Raw genomic sequence first — 19,766 nt, forward strand, 5'->3', positions numbered from 1 at the left:
CGTGTGAATATCCTAATGATGCGGATGCAAAATTTTGTCAGTCATGTGGATTTAAGTTTGCAATTGATGAGGATGAATTCTCCGCATCTGATGATTTATTGACCGGTGAAAGGTTAAGATATATAGACAGTCTTGTAGATTGTACCGATTCTAATAAGAAAACTTCCTCTCTTGAAAAAGAATTTGTTTTATTTTTGGATGGTTCTAAAAAAAATATTCTTTCCGCCATGCCTGATGATATTAGAAAGATTTTGGTTATGAAAGACCAAAAGGGGAAAACACAAATTCGTGTCATATCTTGTCAAAACTTGGGTAAAGTTGGAGTGTTAGAGTGTGACTGTTCTTTGAGGTTAGCGTCAGGCACCGTCCAGTCTATTTTGGGTCAATTAAAATATATTTTTGAGGCTTATGGTAAAGGCAAGGTATGGGATGAGAAAAGAAATATTAGTAACCCAGTATCAAGTGTAAAGGTGAAGAAATATTTAGATGCTATCAAACGCGAACAGGCGGTCTCTCATGCTGTAGTTAAACAGGCTAAACCAATGTTTGTTGAAAAGGTCAACTCTATTTCTAAATATATTGAGTCTAAGCTCTGATGAATGTTAATCCCCCTGCTGAAAGATACGTTTTACTTAGGGATCAAGCATTCCTTAACCTGCAATATTTTGCTGGTGACAGCGATTCTGACCTGGGAAAGTCCTTAACTCAGGAAATTAAGCGTCTTGATGGTGATTTGGGGTTTGTAATTACTCATACCGTGGGAAAGACCCTTACGAATGGGAAGAAAATTGAATTTTGTATTATGCGTACGAGCGATTCTTCTATTTGTCCTGTTTTAGGTATTGAAAGGTATGTTTCTGGTTCCGCTGAAATGGGAAATCGCTCAAGGAAACATGTTTTAGATATACCAGTGTCTCATTCTGCAATGTATACTAGGCTAAAATTCTATTTAAAACAATTGGGGATTGATGAAGGGGAAACCCCCCATAACTCAAGAGGTGGGTGTGCAATACCTTTGAATGTTTCGGAATGTGGAACATCTCGTGATATAATGGAGCATGTTGGATGGTTTTCTCAGAGTAGTTATAACAAATACTCCCGCATGACAAGTATCGCTGATAAAACCGCAATGGGGAGTTTGTTTTCTAACGTCCTTAACACTCCCAATGTAGCCAGTGTGATTTTTGAAAAGTATGGGGATGTTAATAAACTTCCTAATGCCTTTTGAGTACTCCTTTTACATAAGGATTTTGTTTGTTATTTCGTTTTCCCCGCTGTTTGAATATTTGTAATTTAAATATTCTGAAATATGTAATTAAATAAAGGTTAAAAAGAAAAAGTTTTGTTGTTACCATGATCGTGTCTGCCCTGATGGCACGACCATATCTGTCATGTTGACCCATTAGTTCCTTGTGCCAGTTTCCTCTTTCATCAAATATTGGATGGGACAATATATATGAACGACTAGAAAAGCAGGACGCTTACCCTAACGGGTGCACCAGCACTGTGGAATAATACATGACATAATATTTTTGTCCCACGGCCTTTCGCGATTTTGTCACTCTGTCCGACCGTCAGTCACGAATTTGTTTCTTTGGTAGAACTTGAGAACGCCTATGTGTAATTTCTCGAGGCTTAGACAGTACTGTTGTGAGGATGGAAATTATTATTTCAATCGGTAGGTCAAGGTCACATGAACTTAGGCAAAATGAGGTTTCCGGTATAACTAATTTGATAATACCTTGAGAGAATTCTACTAGAAATTAGCAACATGCTGATCTCCGAACTTTTTTTATTTTAATTTCCACCATCCATTGTTTGCTGCCAGTACCACAATTTCGGCAGTATGTTTTAGCAACATATTGATCTGGTTTTCAACTCGGCATTCCTATAAAGTTTAGTTTTGGATCAGTTTTGGGTTTTGTTACTTTATAGGTCTGCCTAGTAGACAATTTCGAATACTGGTTTGTGTTTTGTTTTGAACGTACCAAAATTTTATTTCAATCCTTGACATTCTCAGTTGCTTAGAGTGTGTTATCACTTTCGATTTCTCTATATCGTAAGTGACATCACACGAGAAGAAACGAGAACACCCTAATCATTCTTCTAGCTGCAGTGTGGTGCTGACAAACGTTGGGTCAGATACGAACGTTTGTGGTATATCGGTATTGCATGGAAATGAATTTTTAGTACTTTCCTCTTGGGCACATTAGTAATGTGTTGACTTCTCGTTTTCTGGTCATCTCGTTTTGGAGAGTGTTAATTTGCTATTTTCCCCTCCCTCCCACCCTTATCTTTAGTGATCTCACACTGTAAGTTACTGAGAGCTCCCCAAAATTTTATTCCAATCCTTAACATTCTCAGTTGCTTAGAGTGTGTTATCACTTTCGATCTCTCTACAATCTCTCATGAAGTGAAGACCAGTAGCCATTGGATTGAATAATATTTTTTTTTTAATTTAATTTGATTTGAAAGATATTTCATTTTTACACTTCAGAATGCGCCTGTTCTTTATTTTTGATTTTAATTTTTTTTTCACAGCACTTTAAAAAGTGGTTGAGCTAGGGTAACAATTTATCACATATTCACGTTGTATGTAAACAAGCCATGGAAACCCTATTTTTGAAAGTTGCAAAATATAACTTGGGTTATGCACATTAGAGAGTAATACATAAAACTACTTGATTTATAAAGATTTATCCAAAGGTGTTTTGATATTTGTTTGTTAGGAAGTTTAAATCTTTTTTCAATTTGTCCAGTTAACCACTAGAGGAAGTTTGTCACTTAACCAATGCAAACTAGCTATAGCATTAAACAATACATAGTTTTATTAGAGACATTTATTCTGAAAAGTTCAAAAGCCTCTTTCAATGGGGAGACAATTAACGGAAAAATTGCCGAAAAATATGTAATGGGATTTTTTTTCCAATAACAATAAACACATTTTTCTTTTTTAAAATGGAATGCATATTTTCCATCTGGAAATTAAGTTAGATGACCTATATTAGAAAAATTCAAATTCTAAAATATGTTACTGTAGGAATTTTCTTTTAAACGAGCAAGACAAAATAGTATCAGGCATGATTTCCATATATATAAATAATTTCTTTTTTTTATTTGATTGTTATGGTTTGTGTAAATGTTTGTTTAGTTCCTTGATCTTTGGATCTTTGTTTACATTGCTCTTTCCAAATATGTCATGAAGAACCTGGTAATTTGCAAAACTGGCTTCTGTTTCACTTCAGTTAGGAAATTGTTCATGCAAGTCAAATGGTACATTATTTTTTTTCTATTGCATACCAATTAATTTAACGAGTTGGGTGTTTTTCTTTTTTCATGTCGGGTCAATTTAAACTAGCGTGTTATAAAGAAAACTATGTCATATTAATTTTTATTATGTAAAAATATTAAAATATCATAAGTGCATAAATAGAGGTACAAGAATCATATTTTAACGCATTGAAAAATACTTTTCGGATTTCGGGAATGTCAATTATATTGCACATTTGATTTCATTTGGATTAATTTAATACTGTCGTCGAGCCTGTTTTGGAAGACTTCCAGTCGGATATTCGCAAACTCGTTTACATCCAACTTCACTACACCAACCATTCTCATAGGCAATACATTGAGAATTCTTGTTGCATTCTCTAAAGCAATTGCTTGGATTTGTTGTAATCAACTCAAGGGAGGACGGTTGTGCTGATTTGACTCTACTGTCGACTAAATGGGCTCGTCCAAAATCATCAACAAGGAGAGTTGATCCTCCAACAGCTTTCTTTTTTACCAATGGGTCGATAATTTGATCATTACGGCCGATAAAAGGAAAAATATTACGAATAAGACCCAAATTACTTTCCTGGTTAATAAATCTGCCATCATAACCATGTTTCCTAATTCCAATATCAGTTTCCACTGGAGTTACAGAATCAACGATAACAGTCTTTGCACCCAAACCGTTTGATTTGATTGGTAAGACTACATCAAGTGGGTGAAGATGACCACCATTGTCAACTAAAGCTGAATTTTCGTGACCGATGTGAGCATCAAAAAGTCCGTTGTTAACTTTAGCATGTTGGTTGATGAAAGAATTATCGGAATTTTCAAAAAGTCTGTTTAAAGGATTAGTTGCAGCTTTGTTAAGTGACATAATATTGCCTTCTCCTTTCATTACATCAGATGGATAAGCCTCGACTGGCTTAAAAATGTTACCTCTAAGTTCTAATTCATGAGCTGCACCTCCGGGAAGCAAAGGTTTTACGATACCGTGCACCCCAATATTTTGTGCGTCAATCAAATCTTTCTTCTGTGAAATAGTACCTTTTGGATTGGAAAATACCCCGTCAACGTTGACTGTAGATACGATTTGTCCAGTGAATGGATCAACTTCAACTTTCTGTACTGGGATCAAGGCTGGTGTATTATCTACAGGGTATGAATCTTCTGACTTGACAATAGGTCCTTTCAAATCTGAGTCATGTACTGAACCACCATGTTGGGATATTAATTGGAAATCTTTTCCAACATTTGAGTTTGATTTGATTAAAAGTTTCTTATTTACTGGAAGAACGGTTTTGTCGATACCTTGTACTCCATTCAATGTCTCAACGACTGGTCCTACCCCAATTATCGACTCTTCCTTGAGACATATGTTTTTGCATGATAATTCACAGTCTGTACCTTGAAGACAAGTTGTTCTTTTCAGACAATCATCAATGCAAAGGCCTAACGAAAAACGTTTTTGCTCAGAAGTAATGTCATTAAGAGGATGTGTATCTACTGGAAGAAACGGGTTTCCTGGTAAAAAGCTATCGGCAATATTTACTGGAGAAATCGGCAAATTGTTTAAGCCACTGTCTTTAACAACTTTATCATCTCCTGGGGCATAAATGTCAGCACGTAGGGGACCAACATCATTTCGCACCAACACTGGTGGTAAAATACCACGCAATGTCTCCGATCTTTGAACTCCGGGGCCTCCTGGAAGATCCTTTATAATACCTCCTCCTCTGATTCCAACATTAGATGGAAGCACGTTGGGTAATTCTTTGACTATTTGGAGGTCCTCCTTGCTTTGCCCTCTTTGTCCACCAACTTGGAACAATGGATCGACAACAGTAGGTGGGTATAAGGCAACTTTAACGCATTCGAATACAAATCTGCTGCAGCCATTTTTTGGAACCCTTTCGCATGAAAATCCTTGAGGACAACTACCGATTCTTTGTGTGCACCTACTTCTACATTTTGTATCTTTTGATGAAGTGTATGAACCTAAAAGAGCAAAAGATTATTAGGATATAATGATATGCTGTGAATGTACTTGTATATTCGTGGGAACCAATTTTCGTGGTTTAGGGAAAAAAACATCAGGGCGTAGATTCTTGTATTCGTGGATTTGACGATTCCAATGAATGGATACTTTCCTTTCCATTTCATTGGCAATAAAATTTCGTGGTTAACCAAACCCACTAAAACCACAAACTTGTTACCAAGAAGAACAATATACTTCCTCAGTAAGATTCAATCGGCATATCATAGCATTAACCAAACATCACAATTTCAGTAATTGCATCGGATATTTATATATGTTCATTTCTGAAGTGCGCGCTATATAAAGCGTGAAAAAAGTTTTCAAATTACCGTTTAAAATGATTTTTTTAAAATTAGAATTAGGAATAAATTTTGTTTTATATAAATCCAAAATAGGAAAACGTGTTTAGCATTTTGTTTATTTTGTTTACTCTGCTTATTTAATTAAACTAAATGTATCACGAACCGTATGGCATTCATGAAGTCTTTTCATCTGTTACATTGTTTAAGTTGTTAAAAAGTACTTTGAACTGCAACCACGGCTTACGATTCAATGTAGATGTCATGTCATGTTTTACGAAAACCTTTTCCTATCAGACTACAATAAGAAACTTACCTAAACTAGTGGTGGATAAAATTCCTATCAAAAACGCTGTTGTAAAAATCGTCATTGTTTCTAGAAGATAGAAATAATATTGTATAATAACATTATACAACAATTGTTGAATCAAATCAGAGTTTTTTTGGGGGGAAGACAAAACATTAATATAATTCAACGTGTAAAACAATGTTCAAAACCTGTACTGTTGACAAATGCAACCTTCTCATCTTGAAACGGTAAAGCTCAGACATTCTGACTTTAAAAATCAATCATTTGATTTTTTTTTTAATTTACATCATACCATATATATCATATATATATTGTCGTTCTTATAGTTATAATAATGACAAAACTAATGGTATTTAGGTTAATAAAATTATTTGTAAATTAATTTCTAAGTTATAAGAATTTCTTATTTATCTTATGTGGAATTAAATATTTCTAATAATGAGGTCATTAAGTATTAAATGAAATGATATATTGTATCGGTAATCAATGTTTATGTGAGAACAAAACAGATATTTTTTTTTATTTTATTGGCAACAAACAATCCAAAATATTTAATAGGTCTTTCCCTGCATTGCAAAAAGAACTAATACAAACAATACAGATAGCTTACCTTTCTTTATTTTTGTGTATATTGAGATGAATGTTTGTGTTTGAATGATAATCAAGATACACACGTTGTATTTATATACCTTCAAAATATGTACCGCATTCGTCAAATATGTATTGTACATAACAATTTGACAGCTACATGGGGAAATATACAACAAAGGTTTACCTCACAATGTGGATGTGACGTAAATAGGTAAACCAAGCTATATTTTCATAGGTTTTGATTGGACGGGCGTTTTATTTCCTTACAGCTTTGCGTTATTGATATAGATTGTAAGTTAAATAAACGTATTATATTTATATTTGATTATTTCATGATTTTTGGAAGACGGTTTGTTCTTGAATAAACTTTTTTTGTTCTTGTTTTTGTTGTTTTTGTTTTTGTTTGTTTTTTTCTTTTGCTTATATTTTTTCTTTTGCTTATATTTTTCTCAAATGGTTCAGAATGATAAATGCAAATTATTAATGCTCCTATATGAAAAAAATGTATCCAAAAAGCTTATTATGCTTTATCGACAACCACAAATGTACCCATATTGACAAAATGGAATTGAATATTTATCAATTCAGCGTAAATTACTAACGATGATTTATGTATTTTTTTTTATTGTTGAGCTTTTGAGCCTCTGTTGGTAAAACATTTTAGCAACCCCTAAAATAAGACTAGACTCGCACAGCAGTTAATATTGCTTGATTGGTTGTACCAAAATTCTATAAATAATGCCATGGATGTGAATATTCTTTAAATTATACATTAAAACAGAAAATAAATTCAAACGGATGTTAAAACAATCAGGGCTATAGTGACTTTATCAATAATATATTACTGTTCCTGAAAATGGACTGCATTTTATTATTTGTCTGTTTTGTTTCATAGTCTGCTGCTCTTTGTTTTTTTTTTTCATGTTTGTAATGCTTTGATTGTTTGTTATTTTTTTTTCTTGTCTTTTTCCAAAAGAATAGTGAGCTGTTCATTACTGATAGGATAATAGGCTAATTAACTGGAAAGAGCGAATAATCAAAATATTATCAAAAGTGCCGAAGAACGTCTAGATTAAACGAGTGTGCGGAACTTGTTCCGAGCACGAGTTAAATGCTGGTGCGTTCTTGGCAAGAGTGATAACATTTTGATAATTCAAGATAACCAATTGATTACATTATTTACTACATATAATTTGTGATGTTTTTGGCGGAAGAAAGCGCGAGAGTGAAATTACCGAATTTATTTCACAGTGTGAATAATCAAAATTACACTGGGAACATTCGATAACACACTGCTATCTATATCATAATTATAGTTTATTGTGGTGTTTGTTTAAAAAAAAAATAGTCAGATTATTGTTACTGATAGTTAATTGTGGTGGTTGTTTATTAAAAAAATAGTGAAATGTTCGTTAGTTACAGTTAATTGTGCTATTTTGTCTTAGCTTGTGTTCCTGACATTTTTTATTTTATTTTATTTTATTATTTTTTTAATATGACACATGAATGGTTAAAAGTGTAAATCATTGTAAAACTAGTCTTTTAATTTTTTAACGTAAGTATCATTTCTACAGCAATTTCTTTATGCAGTTAATATAAATAGTATATGTCCGTGGCATCCTATATGATGTCGACATCATTACTTTTACTTTGTTTTTAATGCAAGTTAAAAACTTATCCTGCTTTTTGCTCAGATGATCTTACTATGACTTATAGCAACAATAGTGTTTATCAAATTCTAATAAGAATAACATTCGAACAAGCTATTTTAACACAGTTGTGTTACCACAAGACTTAAATTACTACTTCAAAAAATTTACGGTCGACATTATGAACTCGTTGATTTGTATGGTATAACCATTTTCCCAGAGAATAGACTTGTGGTTAGAGTGAAGTAGTGCCCCTCATTCGTAAAAACCGAATTCGACTTCATAGGGCGGATTTATAATAAAGGAGATGACGAACGCTTACGCTTACAATGCACCTAGTCTATTCTGAAATAATCTGTTTTAGTGAAATAACCCTTTAGCGTCTGAATTGTTTTGTAATATTGGTGGTGTTCCGTCTATTTTTTGGACTTCCGAATGTAACAGAATGAGGCTTTTTTAAGACAAAAAAAAGAACTTTAATTAACTAATGATGTGTGTTGGTCATGATTTTAAAACTTGTCATCTTGGCATATTTGTCGTCGAAATACAAACACAGTACTTAGCACTTAAATCTTGTTTCCTTATATCAACCTATTGTGAGCTAAAACTTAAAGATTGATGTCTTTCATATGTCTAAATAAAAATTACAGATTTAAGGACTAGTTGCATTCCTTGAATTACCATAACTATTTGCTGTTTTCTTGTCATTATTTTGTAGGATGTCACTAACGCGTCAATTAAGGCATCATTAGTGAATTCGTTTTTTAATTTGTATTATATGTACCTTAACCTATAATTAACAAGATATGTAACAACTGTCATGGTTTTGCAGTTATAACTTTGAACCCAAACTTTGATTGTTATTTTGTTTTCATTCATACCATGGTACTTCGCGTCATAACTATTTTCAAAGAGCATTTGCGGTTTTTATTTTGCATTCGTTATTAAATGTGAATTTGACAAGGTGAAAAACACACGTCTTTCTTAATGTGAACTATATATTTCCTCCCTCAGCGAATGTATAATAAAAGGCAACTACCACGAATCATTTCATTCAATATTCAGTTTAAATCAATAGAGGTCTACTGTATTCTAAATTGTAAGTAAATGTATAGTTGTCTGTTTGTCTGCCTTTTTTATATTGATAGTGCATGAAATTAAAGTAAATTGCTTATTCTCGGTGTCATCAAATAAGTTTATCGTAAATTTTGAAACACGTGTTTTTCAATCCAAAAATAAATATAATCTGACATGATTCCATATTTTATGTTTAATAATACACATGTATTTATCGTTGTTCTTATCGTTCCATCGATACAAAGGGATTCTTAATGAATCTTCTCCCTAAGGTAACAAATTGTCACAATGATACATTTGCTGCTTTCAATTTATTACAATAAGATCTTATATATCTTTGTTGTTAGTACATAATCTTTCAAAATGCGCGTTGTTTTAAACGTACTGCTGTCGAGTGTCGAGAGTAGAAATGGCTTTTACGATATCATTCTCTGGAAACACTGACAATGTCGTGACAATCACAGCGAAAGTAATATCAATTACTGATGCATTCATTTTTTACGGATATCAGAATTTCCAATTCAACAAAAAATAGTATTTTGAATGCAAGAAAAATAACGGAACTGCTAACCCTTCGGGAGCATCGCGGAATTAGTGAATTTGTATTTGTTACCCTTTCTTCGATTTGATTTCTTTCGGTATGTTTTACCATTTATATAAATTAAAATCAATAGCAATTCTTTTCTAGCAATTCTAGAAAAAGAAATTATTCAAAAGCAACTAAAATATAACAAAGGAACCATTTCTTGTATGTTATTTTACCTTGTAAGGTGCAAGGATGATTAAGCATGTAACTTTTTATCTATAGAAGACAAACGAAGATGTACAGCAAAGGACTTTTATTGGTTTTTGGATTCGTGTCCGGTTCGTTTGGAGGTACATAAATATTTTCTTATGCAAGAAAAAATGTATTATTCATTTCAACATCTAGCAAAATGAAAAAATATGTTTATTTTACTTTTGCTTCTATTATTTTTTTTATTTGTTTTATCCATTTATTTTTTAACTTATTTTTGTGAATTTTATTTTTGCTTTTGTTTGTTTTGTCTCGCTTTCTTCACTCTTTTTTGTCCACACATATATATACATTTGATATGGAAAAGGGTTTATAAATCCGAAACACATACACTGTATTCCATTATTTAGTTCAAATTATTATTATTATTATTATTATTATTATTATTATTATTATATTTATTTCTTTATTCATATTTATTTCTTTTTGTATGCGGATAAATTTCATAATAGTTACAAAATATGATTTTTATTTTAGCATATCCAGGCAGTAAAATTGATAAAACCATATTCGATCGAGTACCTCAATGTAAAACTGAATGTTTTTATTCATTTGACTGTAAGAAAGATGAAATCTGTAAACATCAAGGGTGTAGCCGTGTGTGTCTAATTGAACCATTGGGTTTCGAAGACCCAATGCCAGTAAAACCAATAGTTCAGCCAGTATCAAGCAACTTTTGTGCAGACGAATGTGTTACTTCTGTTTCCTGTGGTTCAGGATATATATGCGCTATAGATGTTTCTGATGTCTGTAAATCAAGACGTTGTATCAAGCGCAGTATCTCTGGTGGAATATTTGGAGCAATGGGTGCTAGACGTCAATCACAAATTGATGCAATTCACCAAAATGGAATCTGTGAACATCTGTGTTTTAATAGTTCTGATTGTTTATCAAATGAAATGTGCACCCTGAAAGGTTGCAGAAAAGAGTGTATTAAGATTGATAGAAGTAGTGGCTATGTTTGAAGTAACTCTAAACGACTATTAATCAGGTGCAATAATTGTTACGTTTATACACATTTTGTTATTTGGACTACTTATCTAATATGAATAAAATTTTAAAATCTATTTGGACTTCACTTTCAGTCCATTGCAATTTATTGTGTTTATATATAAGTTGTCAAAACCTAAGGAAGATACCTAGTATATAAAAGAACTTGCTAGAATGGTATTTTAATGGATTTATAAAGAAAATCCAAAATACATGAAAATATTGTTTTTTGCCTTTTGTAGCTTAGTCTGTTGAGAAATGTCAAAGTACTAATTATCTAACAAAAGCCTTATTATTCAGATTGTACAATTAATGACAAAATGTTATTTATTCAAAGCAAGCTTACAATTAAGGAATCCTTACTGTTATAAGCCCCATTACTTCAACCGAATATTGATTTAATGGTTGCTAGGGGGCCTAGGGAAAACTACAAGAATGAGTAAGTCAACAGTTTTATGTTAAATACGTCGATTTATATGAATGAAGCTTAAGTATCCAGAGTAAAATAAAGATGTTTAGTAGCTCATGTATGTATTTAGAACAAGACTTTCATTTTGGGAAGGTAATAATGGTATTTTCGGTTGCACTTGTCAATCATAAACCGGAATAATAAGATTTCTATCTACAAACGTAGAATGATTGATGCGTGAGCAAACAACACGACCGGGTACTATTTTGCTTAAACAGTTGTCCCCTTACCAGAAACCAAGGATAATGGTTGTATTAATGTTTAAATTGTAGTAAGATCAAAATGCTTAATCCACGCATTTAACTGTTTGACAAAGAAATTTATTTACTGCCTAAGCATTATCAACATAACCAAGAAGTTCTAGAATGCATAGCCGCTGGCATCTAATTAGGCAATCATTAGAATTTGCAACACATGTCACCCTAGCCAAACAATTACGTACACAATCGTCAAACCATGAGTTCCTCTGTGCATCTGAAATAATAACAAAAGATGATTGTTTATGTATATGTTTCTCGTGAAGAAGGTATTTTAATTCTTATTCAATATCAAACTAAGTATTTTAAAGGAATCAGTCTTTATTAAAATCAGACATGCATGTCAAAAACCCACCGAATTAACTTTGATTTCTGGTTCAGAAACAGTTACGGACTACATAACTAGTCTTAGTTTTTTTCTTGATGGTTGCCTTTTGAGATAAAATTACATAGATTGTGTATGAAAATGGCACATTGCAGGAGTTATCGTTCTTGATTTTTAAACTGATTTGTTTGATTTTAGTTGGAGATATATGTATTGTTTTCTCAAAAGTGCAGATCAATATATAAAAAGGACTATCTATATATAAAAAATATAACATATGTAGACCGAAGAAATATTATTTGTTTGGTTGGTTTTATACACCATGAATCATCTCTACTATAGGCAGTGTCTGAATTTTATATGAACTGGTACTAAGTACTTCTCTATCTAAGAATCATGCAAAATGTACATAAGGTATGGCACACGAAGAAAAGAAATACAGAAATTGTATTGCATTTTCCAAGTATTTTTATCTTATATACTCCAGAAAAACCATCAAATTGTTTGTAAAATTTTCCCGCACTCTTTCCTTATGCCAGCAGTCAAAAAAATATCTTCGTCACAGATGCTTAAGATAAATATAAATAGCTTTTCATTTTATTTTATTTTTTATTTTTTTTTTTGCAAGATGTTTTGAATATACTTGACGCAAAAAAAGACCAAAGTGCGAAAAATTATGTGCCACCAATTGCCTGATTCTAACACGGAATGGTACTTAACACATTAACTAACTTGTACGTTTTTATGTTTTTTGAATTTTGTATTTACCTAGGAATAGAACAAAAATATTCAATTTTATACCCGGGTTGTAATGTTTAAAATAGTGGTCAGCTGTGTTCAAGAAACAATGTCGTACTTGCTTTAATGAACTAAATCATATGGTTTGTTCATTATTAAAATTAAGATAGTATTTTTGGCGTTAATAACGACTTACCAGCTACAATGAAAAATGCAAATGAAAGTATGAGAAAAGCTAAGAAAACCCTCATCTTTTAGCTGGCTGCAAAAGAAAAAAAAACACCTTTCATAAGAGTGCAAACCATTTATTAAGTAACACTATAAACTTGAAAATGATAGCACTTTCCGTATATCCATTACACCCTATATTTCGTGCATTATAATGATAGGACATTGTTGCTTCTAGCAGATAATTCGAGTGTCTTTGTGGATATAAACCACTGAAATCCCAAAAAAAATCTCTCGTAACACCGTTTTTGCCAATCATTAGCACGATATGAGTGACACTGACCTATCAGCTGATTGTTATTATACTTGATTTAATGTTTGTTTTCATGCTAACATATATACTCAATACTGTTAGCCCCGGTTAGCACTAATATATGGTTTTAGCAATACATGACTGACTGGAGGGGGGTCTTAACGCCCTTGCCTATCATTTTGGTGTCTCTCACGGACGGTGTAAAGCATCTAAGCGTTTACACAGACCCCGGGCATAGTCATACCCGTGAATGTGGGTCATGGTGTATTCGGGGAAGTTTGTTGTCATGTGACCGCGTTCATTCATTAAATTCATTAAATACATGATTTAATGTCGATCCGTGACCTAGTGATCCAAGCTGTGATCTGCACGCTTATATTGTAGAGTCCACAGGAATTGCTGAATCTTTGACCCAGCAAAATACTTCTTGGGATAAAATCAACATTTTTCATTGCATTTAAGACAGATAGGAAAGTCAACTTATTTGTTGCATGCCAGTCAATTGATGAGAAATCTCCATGGCCGAAAAAAATAATTTTAAGTTTCCCATCACCATCCTGAAAGTGTGTAGGGTCGGTAGGTAGGGATTTATTTTTACTTTTGAAATGAAATAAGTCATTATAGTGACACCACACTCAGAATTCAATGAAAACCAAATATGCAAAGACTTAACAACTAATTCCACGGCCTAATCCCTTTTGGGATTTGGCGCTTGAGATATTTTTCTTTGTTTTGACGGTGGTGGTCAAAACAAAAAAAAATATCTCAAGCGCCGAATCCAAAGATGGATTATTCGCGACCAAGAGCACACTCATGGTATGTGTGTTTACAATCGAATCTAAATATAAAAAAATATATATATTTAACTCTTTGTTTTTCCATCTAGGATAGAAAAAAATCTTTGACTTTATTTTCTTCTTTTTTTTCCTAAAAGACAATTGGCAGACTTTTAATTTTTTATTTTTATTTTCAGTATCACATATAAAAACTTTTGGGTAGGGGGTCTGAGGGAGGGTCGTAGGTGGCCGGGAACATTTGTTTAGGGTTGAACGGGTGGTCTATTAGTTACCCCAACAGTGCTAGAGAATGTCTGGCAAGCTATTTTCTGACTTCGGTTTGGGTATGGAGGAACGAAATTCCAACCTCTTACATTATAGTAGTAGTCTATATAATATATATACAAATAATATGAGGTTTGGGTTTTGTGTTTTCAAAAGCGGTTCTGAAATCGATTTTTTTTTTTAAATTGTTAAATATTTTTTCAATGAAAAAATGATCATAAAAGTCCAGGGGGTAGGTATAGATTCTTCAAATTGCATTTTATTAAGAACACAAGTTGAATATGGTCCATATGTCTTGCTGGGGAAAAATTTTGGGTTAAAGGTTAAATATTATTTTCCTTTTACATATCTTTATGAGTTTATGTCCATTCACGTAAGTGCATATCATGTATATGAACCTTTCGACGTTTTGTTGCAAAAGGCATGGCATTGAGGAATCTGTTAAGTTTGGGGTAGTCGAATACGCTGCTCATTACTGTAACATGAAGTTCGTAACATTACACATTTAGAGGTTATGTGCATGTAAAATTACAGTGTACATGTAAGTATATTCCCGAGGAAATCCAGTTTTGCTATATATGTATTTGTCAGACGACATATACTGACAAATCTTAATATGATTTTTAATTTAACCATTTTTGTTTATGACTTCGTGCAAATAAAGTATAGTTTGTACATGTACATAACAATATAATTATTTCATACTTAAACATTGTGCATGTAAATATTTTTTAAGATTATTACCATATAAAATCTTTTTTTTTATATTTAAAATTTACTTTGTGTTTTTTTTTTTTTTTTTTTTTTTTTAATGAAAAGAAAACCGTTACGTTATGACTTTATGTACGTGTTATTGTGTGTATGTAGTTTATGAACTGTACAAGTACGACGGGCTAGTCAAATCTACATTTGATAAATCAGGTATGTTTTATATATGTACAAAAGTACATTAAACCCGGTTAATTGACCTTTGAAATCTAAACACTTAAATACATGTATAAACACGAACAAAATCTCAACTTGACAAACATTTTGATTATTTTTTCAGGTTTCTGTATATATGTGCATGTATTTGTATTACTTAAGATTCTCCCTCAGTATTATTTCTCCATTGAGAATGGTAAAATGTGATTTTCAACATTTGAGCTTTAACATAATAAGTGGAGAAATCGTCTAGGAAATTAAAATAAGGATTTAATAATCTCCTTTTCTGAGCTCATTTGATTATGATATTGTACATAAGTGCATGTAAGTTACCAATGCAAGCATTGATATACAACTACATGTATGTTAAAAACATTTTTGATAATTTTTGTTAAGCATCAAAAATAAATGTCTACTCTTTTTCTTATATTTGCAGATAGACAAATATGGACGAATCGCTTCTCTGTTAAAAAGATAAGGGTTTTATTTAGTATCATGACATTAATATTACACACGTAAAAATAATTAAGTTTAATTAAATTGTGAGGATTTGCGGGATTTAATGAAACAGAGATTCTAAAGAAATGACAGTGTTTTGAAGTGCTGAATGTACATACACGTTATGTTGGTTCTGAAAACAAATGATACTGGCAGTGCCTCTGGATATATTTTATACAGCTGCAAAAAAGAACTCTAGTATAGTTTTTGTCCAAGGGAACATTTTTTAAGCTACAAATGTATATAACTGTTTAGAAGTTGATTAATTTTTTTTGATACACGATATAGTTGAAATTATCATTTTGAAGTGTTAACTGTGAGCCAGTATCGATGGATTTAGCCTTATTTATACCGGTATTGTGATTTTGTTTCATAAGAATTTCGAATGTGTTCTGTTGAGTACACGACTGTAAGTTTTATTCTCTTTAGCTAGATTGTACATGTTTAATAAGGGCCAATGTACAAACAAGGCCTTATAAATGTAAATTCTCAGCAAATCACATACTACTAATTTGGTCCTAAGGAACAGTAATTGACCGTCTTTTGGAATTGAAAATGGAGCATGCCAAAACCCCGAAATTGCCTATATATATATATATATATATATATATATATATATATATATATATATAGAAGGGTCTGAAAAATTCCCAACGATGTTAGAACTGTCAAGTTTGCGAAGCAAATTTTTGTCGTTCCTTCCGCGGGACTCGAACTCGTACCGCTGTGACATCTATGGCAACACCGCCTGCACTAAGTCCAGCGCCCTAGACCACTCGGCCAGCTAGGCTATAAATTATAGCTTTCGCTGGCCGGGTGATTCCTCCTCGTAGGATTAATCTAGGGCTGTAACTTAGTACACGATGTATGGTAGTACGGGATAGTTCATCTAGGTGTTATTATGTAGGATAGAGGATCAAATTAATGATGCATGTCACAACAAATCAATATTATACAACGTTTCAGAATGTGACAACTCTATTCTCTACACTGCTCCATCGGATCAAATTGATACAGGGAAGATAACGTAAACTTATAGAAGGGTCTGAAAAATTCCCAACGATGTTAGAACTGTCAAGTTTGCGAAGCAAATTTTTGTCGTTCCCTCCGCGGGACTCGAACTCGTACCGCTGTGACATCTATGGCAACACCGGTATGTCACAGCGGTACGAGTTCGAGTTATCTTCCCTATATCAATTTGATCCGATGGAGCAGTGTAGAGAATAGAGTCGTCACATTCTGAAACGTTAGATATATATATATGTGTGTGTGTGTTTTATATAATAGTGTCAACGCAAACCATTGTGGTCGTATATTGGTATGGTGCTGACAGCGGCGTCATCATCGGCGAAGTCCGTGTCGTCGTCTATGTTCACTTTGTTTTCATGCGATGACTTTAAACGTATGGTTGATCAATTGTTATGTGCATAATTCAATTATTGATATCAACAAATGGAGGAGTTTTCTAGATAATGCAAACACGTTCAAGACAAAGTATTATGTTCAAATTTTCTCTTACTGCATTACCAGTCTACGTCCATACTTGCCCCTCGGACAATACCAGTCTTTGTCCATTGGAATATTGGAATTTAAACAATGCAAGATGCGTATATTAAACGGCTACCCTTTAATTTTTCACATATAGTATAAACATTTAAGGTCATTTAGCATATTGCCGTGAATATTTTTAACCTTTAACCTTATTGGTTCAATTGAAATAAATACATCAAAGAAATATGATTCTAATAAGCTAAACAAAAAAAACGTCACATTAAAATTTTCATCTTTATGGTTTTCTTAAATAATTTTGACACTTTTTTCTTATTCGTTGATTATCATTATGGTGAACTATTGCAAGTGTGTGTTGCTTTTCATTTGTTTTAAAACATCATAATTAAAACAAAATTTGTCACAATACCTAGTACAAATTATACCTCAAAACACACAGCCAGCATTAAATTTCTAGGGATACGGTCATTTAAGAAGTTATTTAAAGGCTGCAGCAAAAAAATCTGACACTAAGGATTACAAATCAAAAAAGGAATGTGTCATCCTCTGCATGAATTGTAAGTAAATACTTAGAAAAAAATATACTAATACTGACGAAAAAGTTTGAAGTTTTTCTTAGTGGATTTGACATTTTCCAATTATATAGCAATAAATATAACAGTGATAAAACTGTAATGGGAGAAGTGTTACGGAAACAGAGACACGGAAACCTGAACACACGGAAACACGGACAAAGGTAAAGCAATATACCACCCTTTCCTTCGGAGCGTGGGTATAATAACCTATTTTTTTAAGTTAGAATATATATATCCCAAACGCTCTTAACAAAATATAATGTAGCGAAATACAAGGAATAATAATAAAACTTTACTGAAATGAAATAATTTTGCTTCCTACAATACCTTTGGTAAGGTTCTCTCTTTTTTTCTTCTGTCCCGGCGACAACTTGTATAATATACACATTTAGCTTTTTATATATGGCATTCCCATATGTTACATTTCATATTCAATGTAATCACGTTACTTTTTTAAAAGTAAAACTATAAAGCTTGAAAAACTTAACAACATATAAATTATGTCTTTAATGTGTTTTTTTTAAATTTTTTTATTATTTTTTTTTGTCGGTACAAAGTATGAAGTAAAACCGGTTCACTGCAATATTGTTAATAATTTTATTCCAGATTATATCACGATTTCTACATGACTGTATATATAAATGGCTGCATAATATACTCTAACATGAAAGAGTAATCAAGGGAACCAAAATTCTGGCGGAAATAAAAAAAAATGTAATCCAGGAACAAAAACCTGACATGGAAAACAGACAAACACAAAAAAGAACATAAAATAACCAAAGAAAATACATACAAAGTAACAAAAGTAAATGAGCAACTCGTTGGAGTGAATAAATTTTTGTGTGATTGATTCCGGAATGGTCTTTGGGAAGTTTTCAGCAGTGCAATACTTGAAATGCATGACATTACGTTGACTGAAAAAGCAACAATTGATAGCAATATTTATCATATATGTAGTAGTAAATACAGGAATTTTATATATCTGATTTGACCCTTATCAAAAATTGTGACGACACACCCTTCATAACATACATGAATCACTTGGTTAACTTTTATCACAACCATTTATTGTATGGCTTTTTTTACTCTGATTTATTTATCACTTTCGTAGCAGGGTGTCTCGGACATTGTGTATACTGTAGTAATCCCCTATTTTAATGTATGATAGTGACAGTGACACATCCGTATCAAAAGTCGTATCAAACTCGATCAATATCAGCCCTCGTACTAGAGTCCTTCGTGCTGATATAGATTCAAAGGGAAAATTGTACTAAGAACAGATATTATTACAAAAAGTACATACTAAAAATCAAACAACACAGACACAAACTAAAAATCATGATGAACAGTTCCCATTTCCTCGTCTTGCTTCTCTTGAAATGTCATGTCCGATTGAAGAGGACAAAACTCTGTGGGCAGATTGAGGTCGTAGGTTCTATCGAAAACAGATTGAAAATAGCCAACAAACTCTGGATTATTAAGTAATAAGACATCATCTGTACAGCAAAAGCTGAATCTGGGAATTTCTTTAATTCTCGTGGATTTTATGGAGTTACAGTCCAGTTTCCAGTTTTCTGTGATCAGGTTTTTTTTATGCTTTTGTCTTTCTTTTTTTTTTCTGTTTTTGTTTTACTTTGTCTATTTTAACGTGTCACTGTCAATTACAATTGTCTAACCTGTGTCTTGCTAACAATAATATATTGTTTGATATTTTTCATAACATTTATGCAAATTATACAAATTGTTAAAAACGTTGATTTGAAATTTGGAAAAATTCGGAATGAAATAATACCTATGTCAAATTAAGTTGAATTCACATGAAGCATTGTATAACTTCGACCGTTTACCCGAGTCATTCAGATTGGATAAAAGGTACTATGATAAGCCTGAAAAACTTACCCTTCTA

The 19,766-nt window shown here is 32.3% G+C and overlaps 1 protein-coding gene and 2 long non-coding RNA genes across 3 annotated transcripts; 1 reads left to right on the forward strand and 2 right to left on the reverse strand.

Moving 5' to 3' along the window:
* Positions 1–3,340: 3,340 nt before the first annotated feature.
* On the reverse strand, positions 3,341–5,985 carry LOC148628231 (uncharacterized). The gene is made up of 2 exons (XM_088564711.1): positions 5,927–5,985; positions 3,341–5,271 (listed from the first exon to the last, which is right to left on the reverse strand). Exons 1-2 carry the CDS (start codon positions 5,979–5,981, stop codon positions 3,527–3,529), a joined length of 1,800 nt encoding a protein of 599 aa, XP_088420837.1. The 5' UTR covers positions 5,982–5,985; the 3' UTR covers positions 3,341–3,526.
* A 3,184-nt stretch (positions 5,986–9,169) lies between these two features.
* LOC148628232 (uncharacterized) lies at positions 9,170–10,641 on the forward strand. The gene is made up of 3 exons (XR_015922471.1): positions 9,170–9,259; positions 10,046–10,113; positions 10,511–10,641. It is a non-coding gene; the product is annotated as an uncharacterized LOC148628232 (long non-coding RNA).
* A 1,149-nt stretch (positions 10,642–11,790) lies between these two features.
* On the reverse strand, positions 11,791–18,284 carry LOC148628233 (uncharacterized). Its single transcript, XR_015922473.1, has 3 exons — positions 18,188–18,284; positions 13,009–13,074; positions 11,791–11,966 (listed from the first exon to the last, which is right to left on the reverse strand). It is a non-coding gene; the product is annotated as an uncharacterized LOC148628233 (long non-coding RNA).
* Positions 18,285–19,766: the final 1,482 nt, after the last annotated feature.

Source organism: Perna viridis, chromosome 1, assembly GCF_037379345.1.
Source record: "Perna viridis isolate PV_CMFRI_1.1 ecotype Kerala chromosome 1, ASM3737934v1, whole genome shotgun sequence".
In the NCBI taxonomy this organism is placed as follows: Eukaryota; Metazoa; Mollusca; class Bivalvia; order Mytilida; family Mytilidae; genus Perna; species Perna viridis.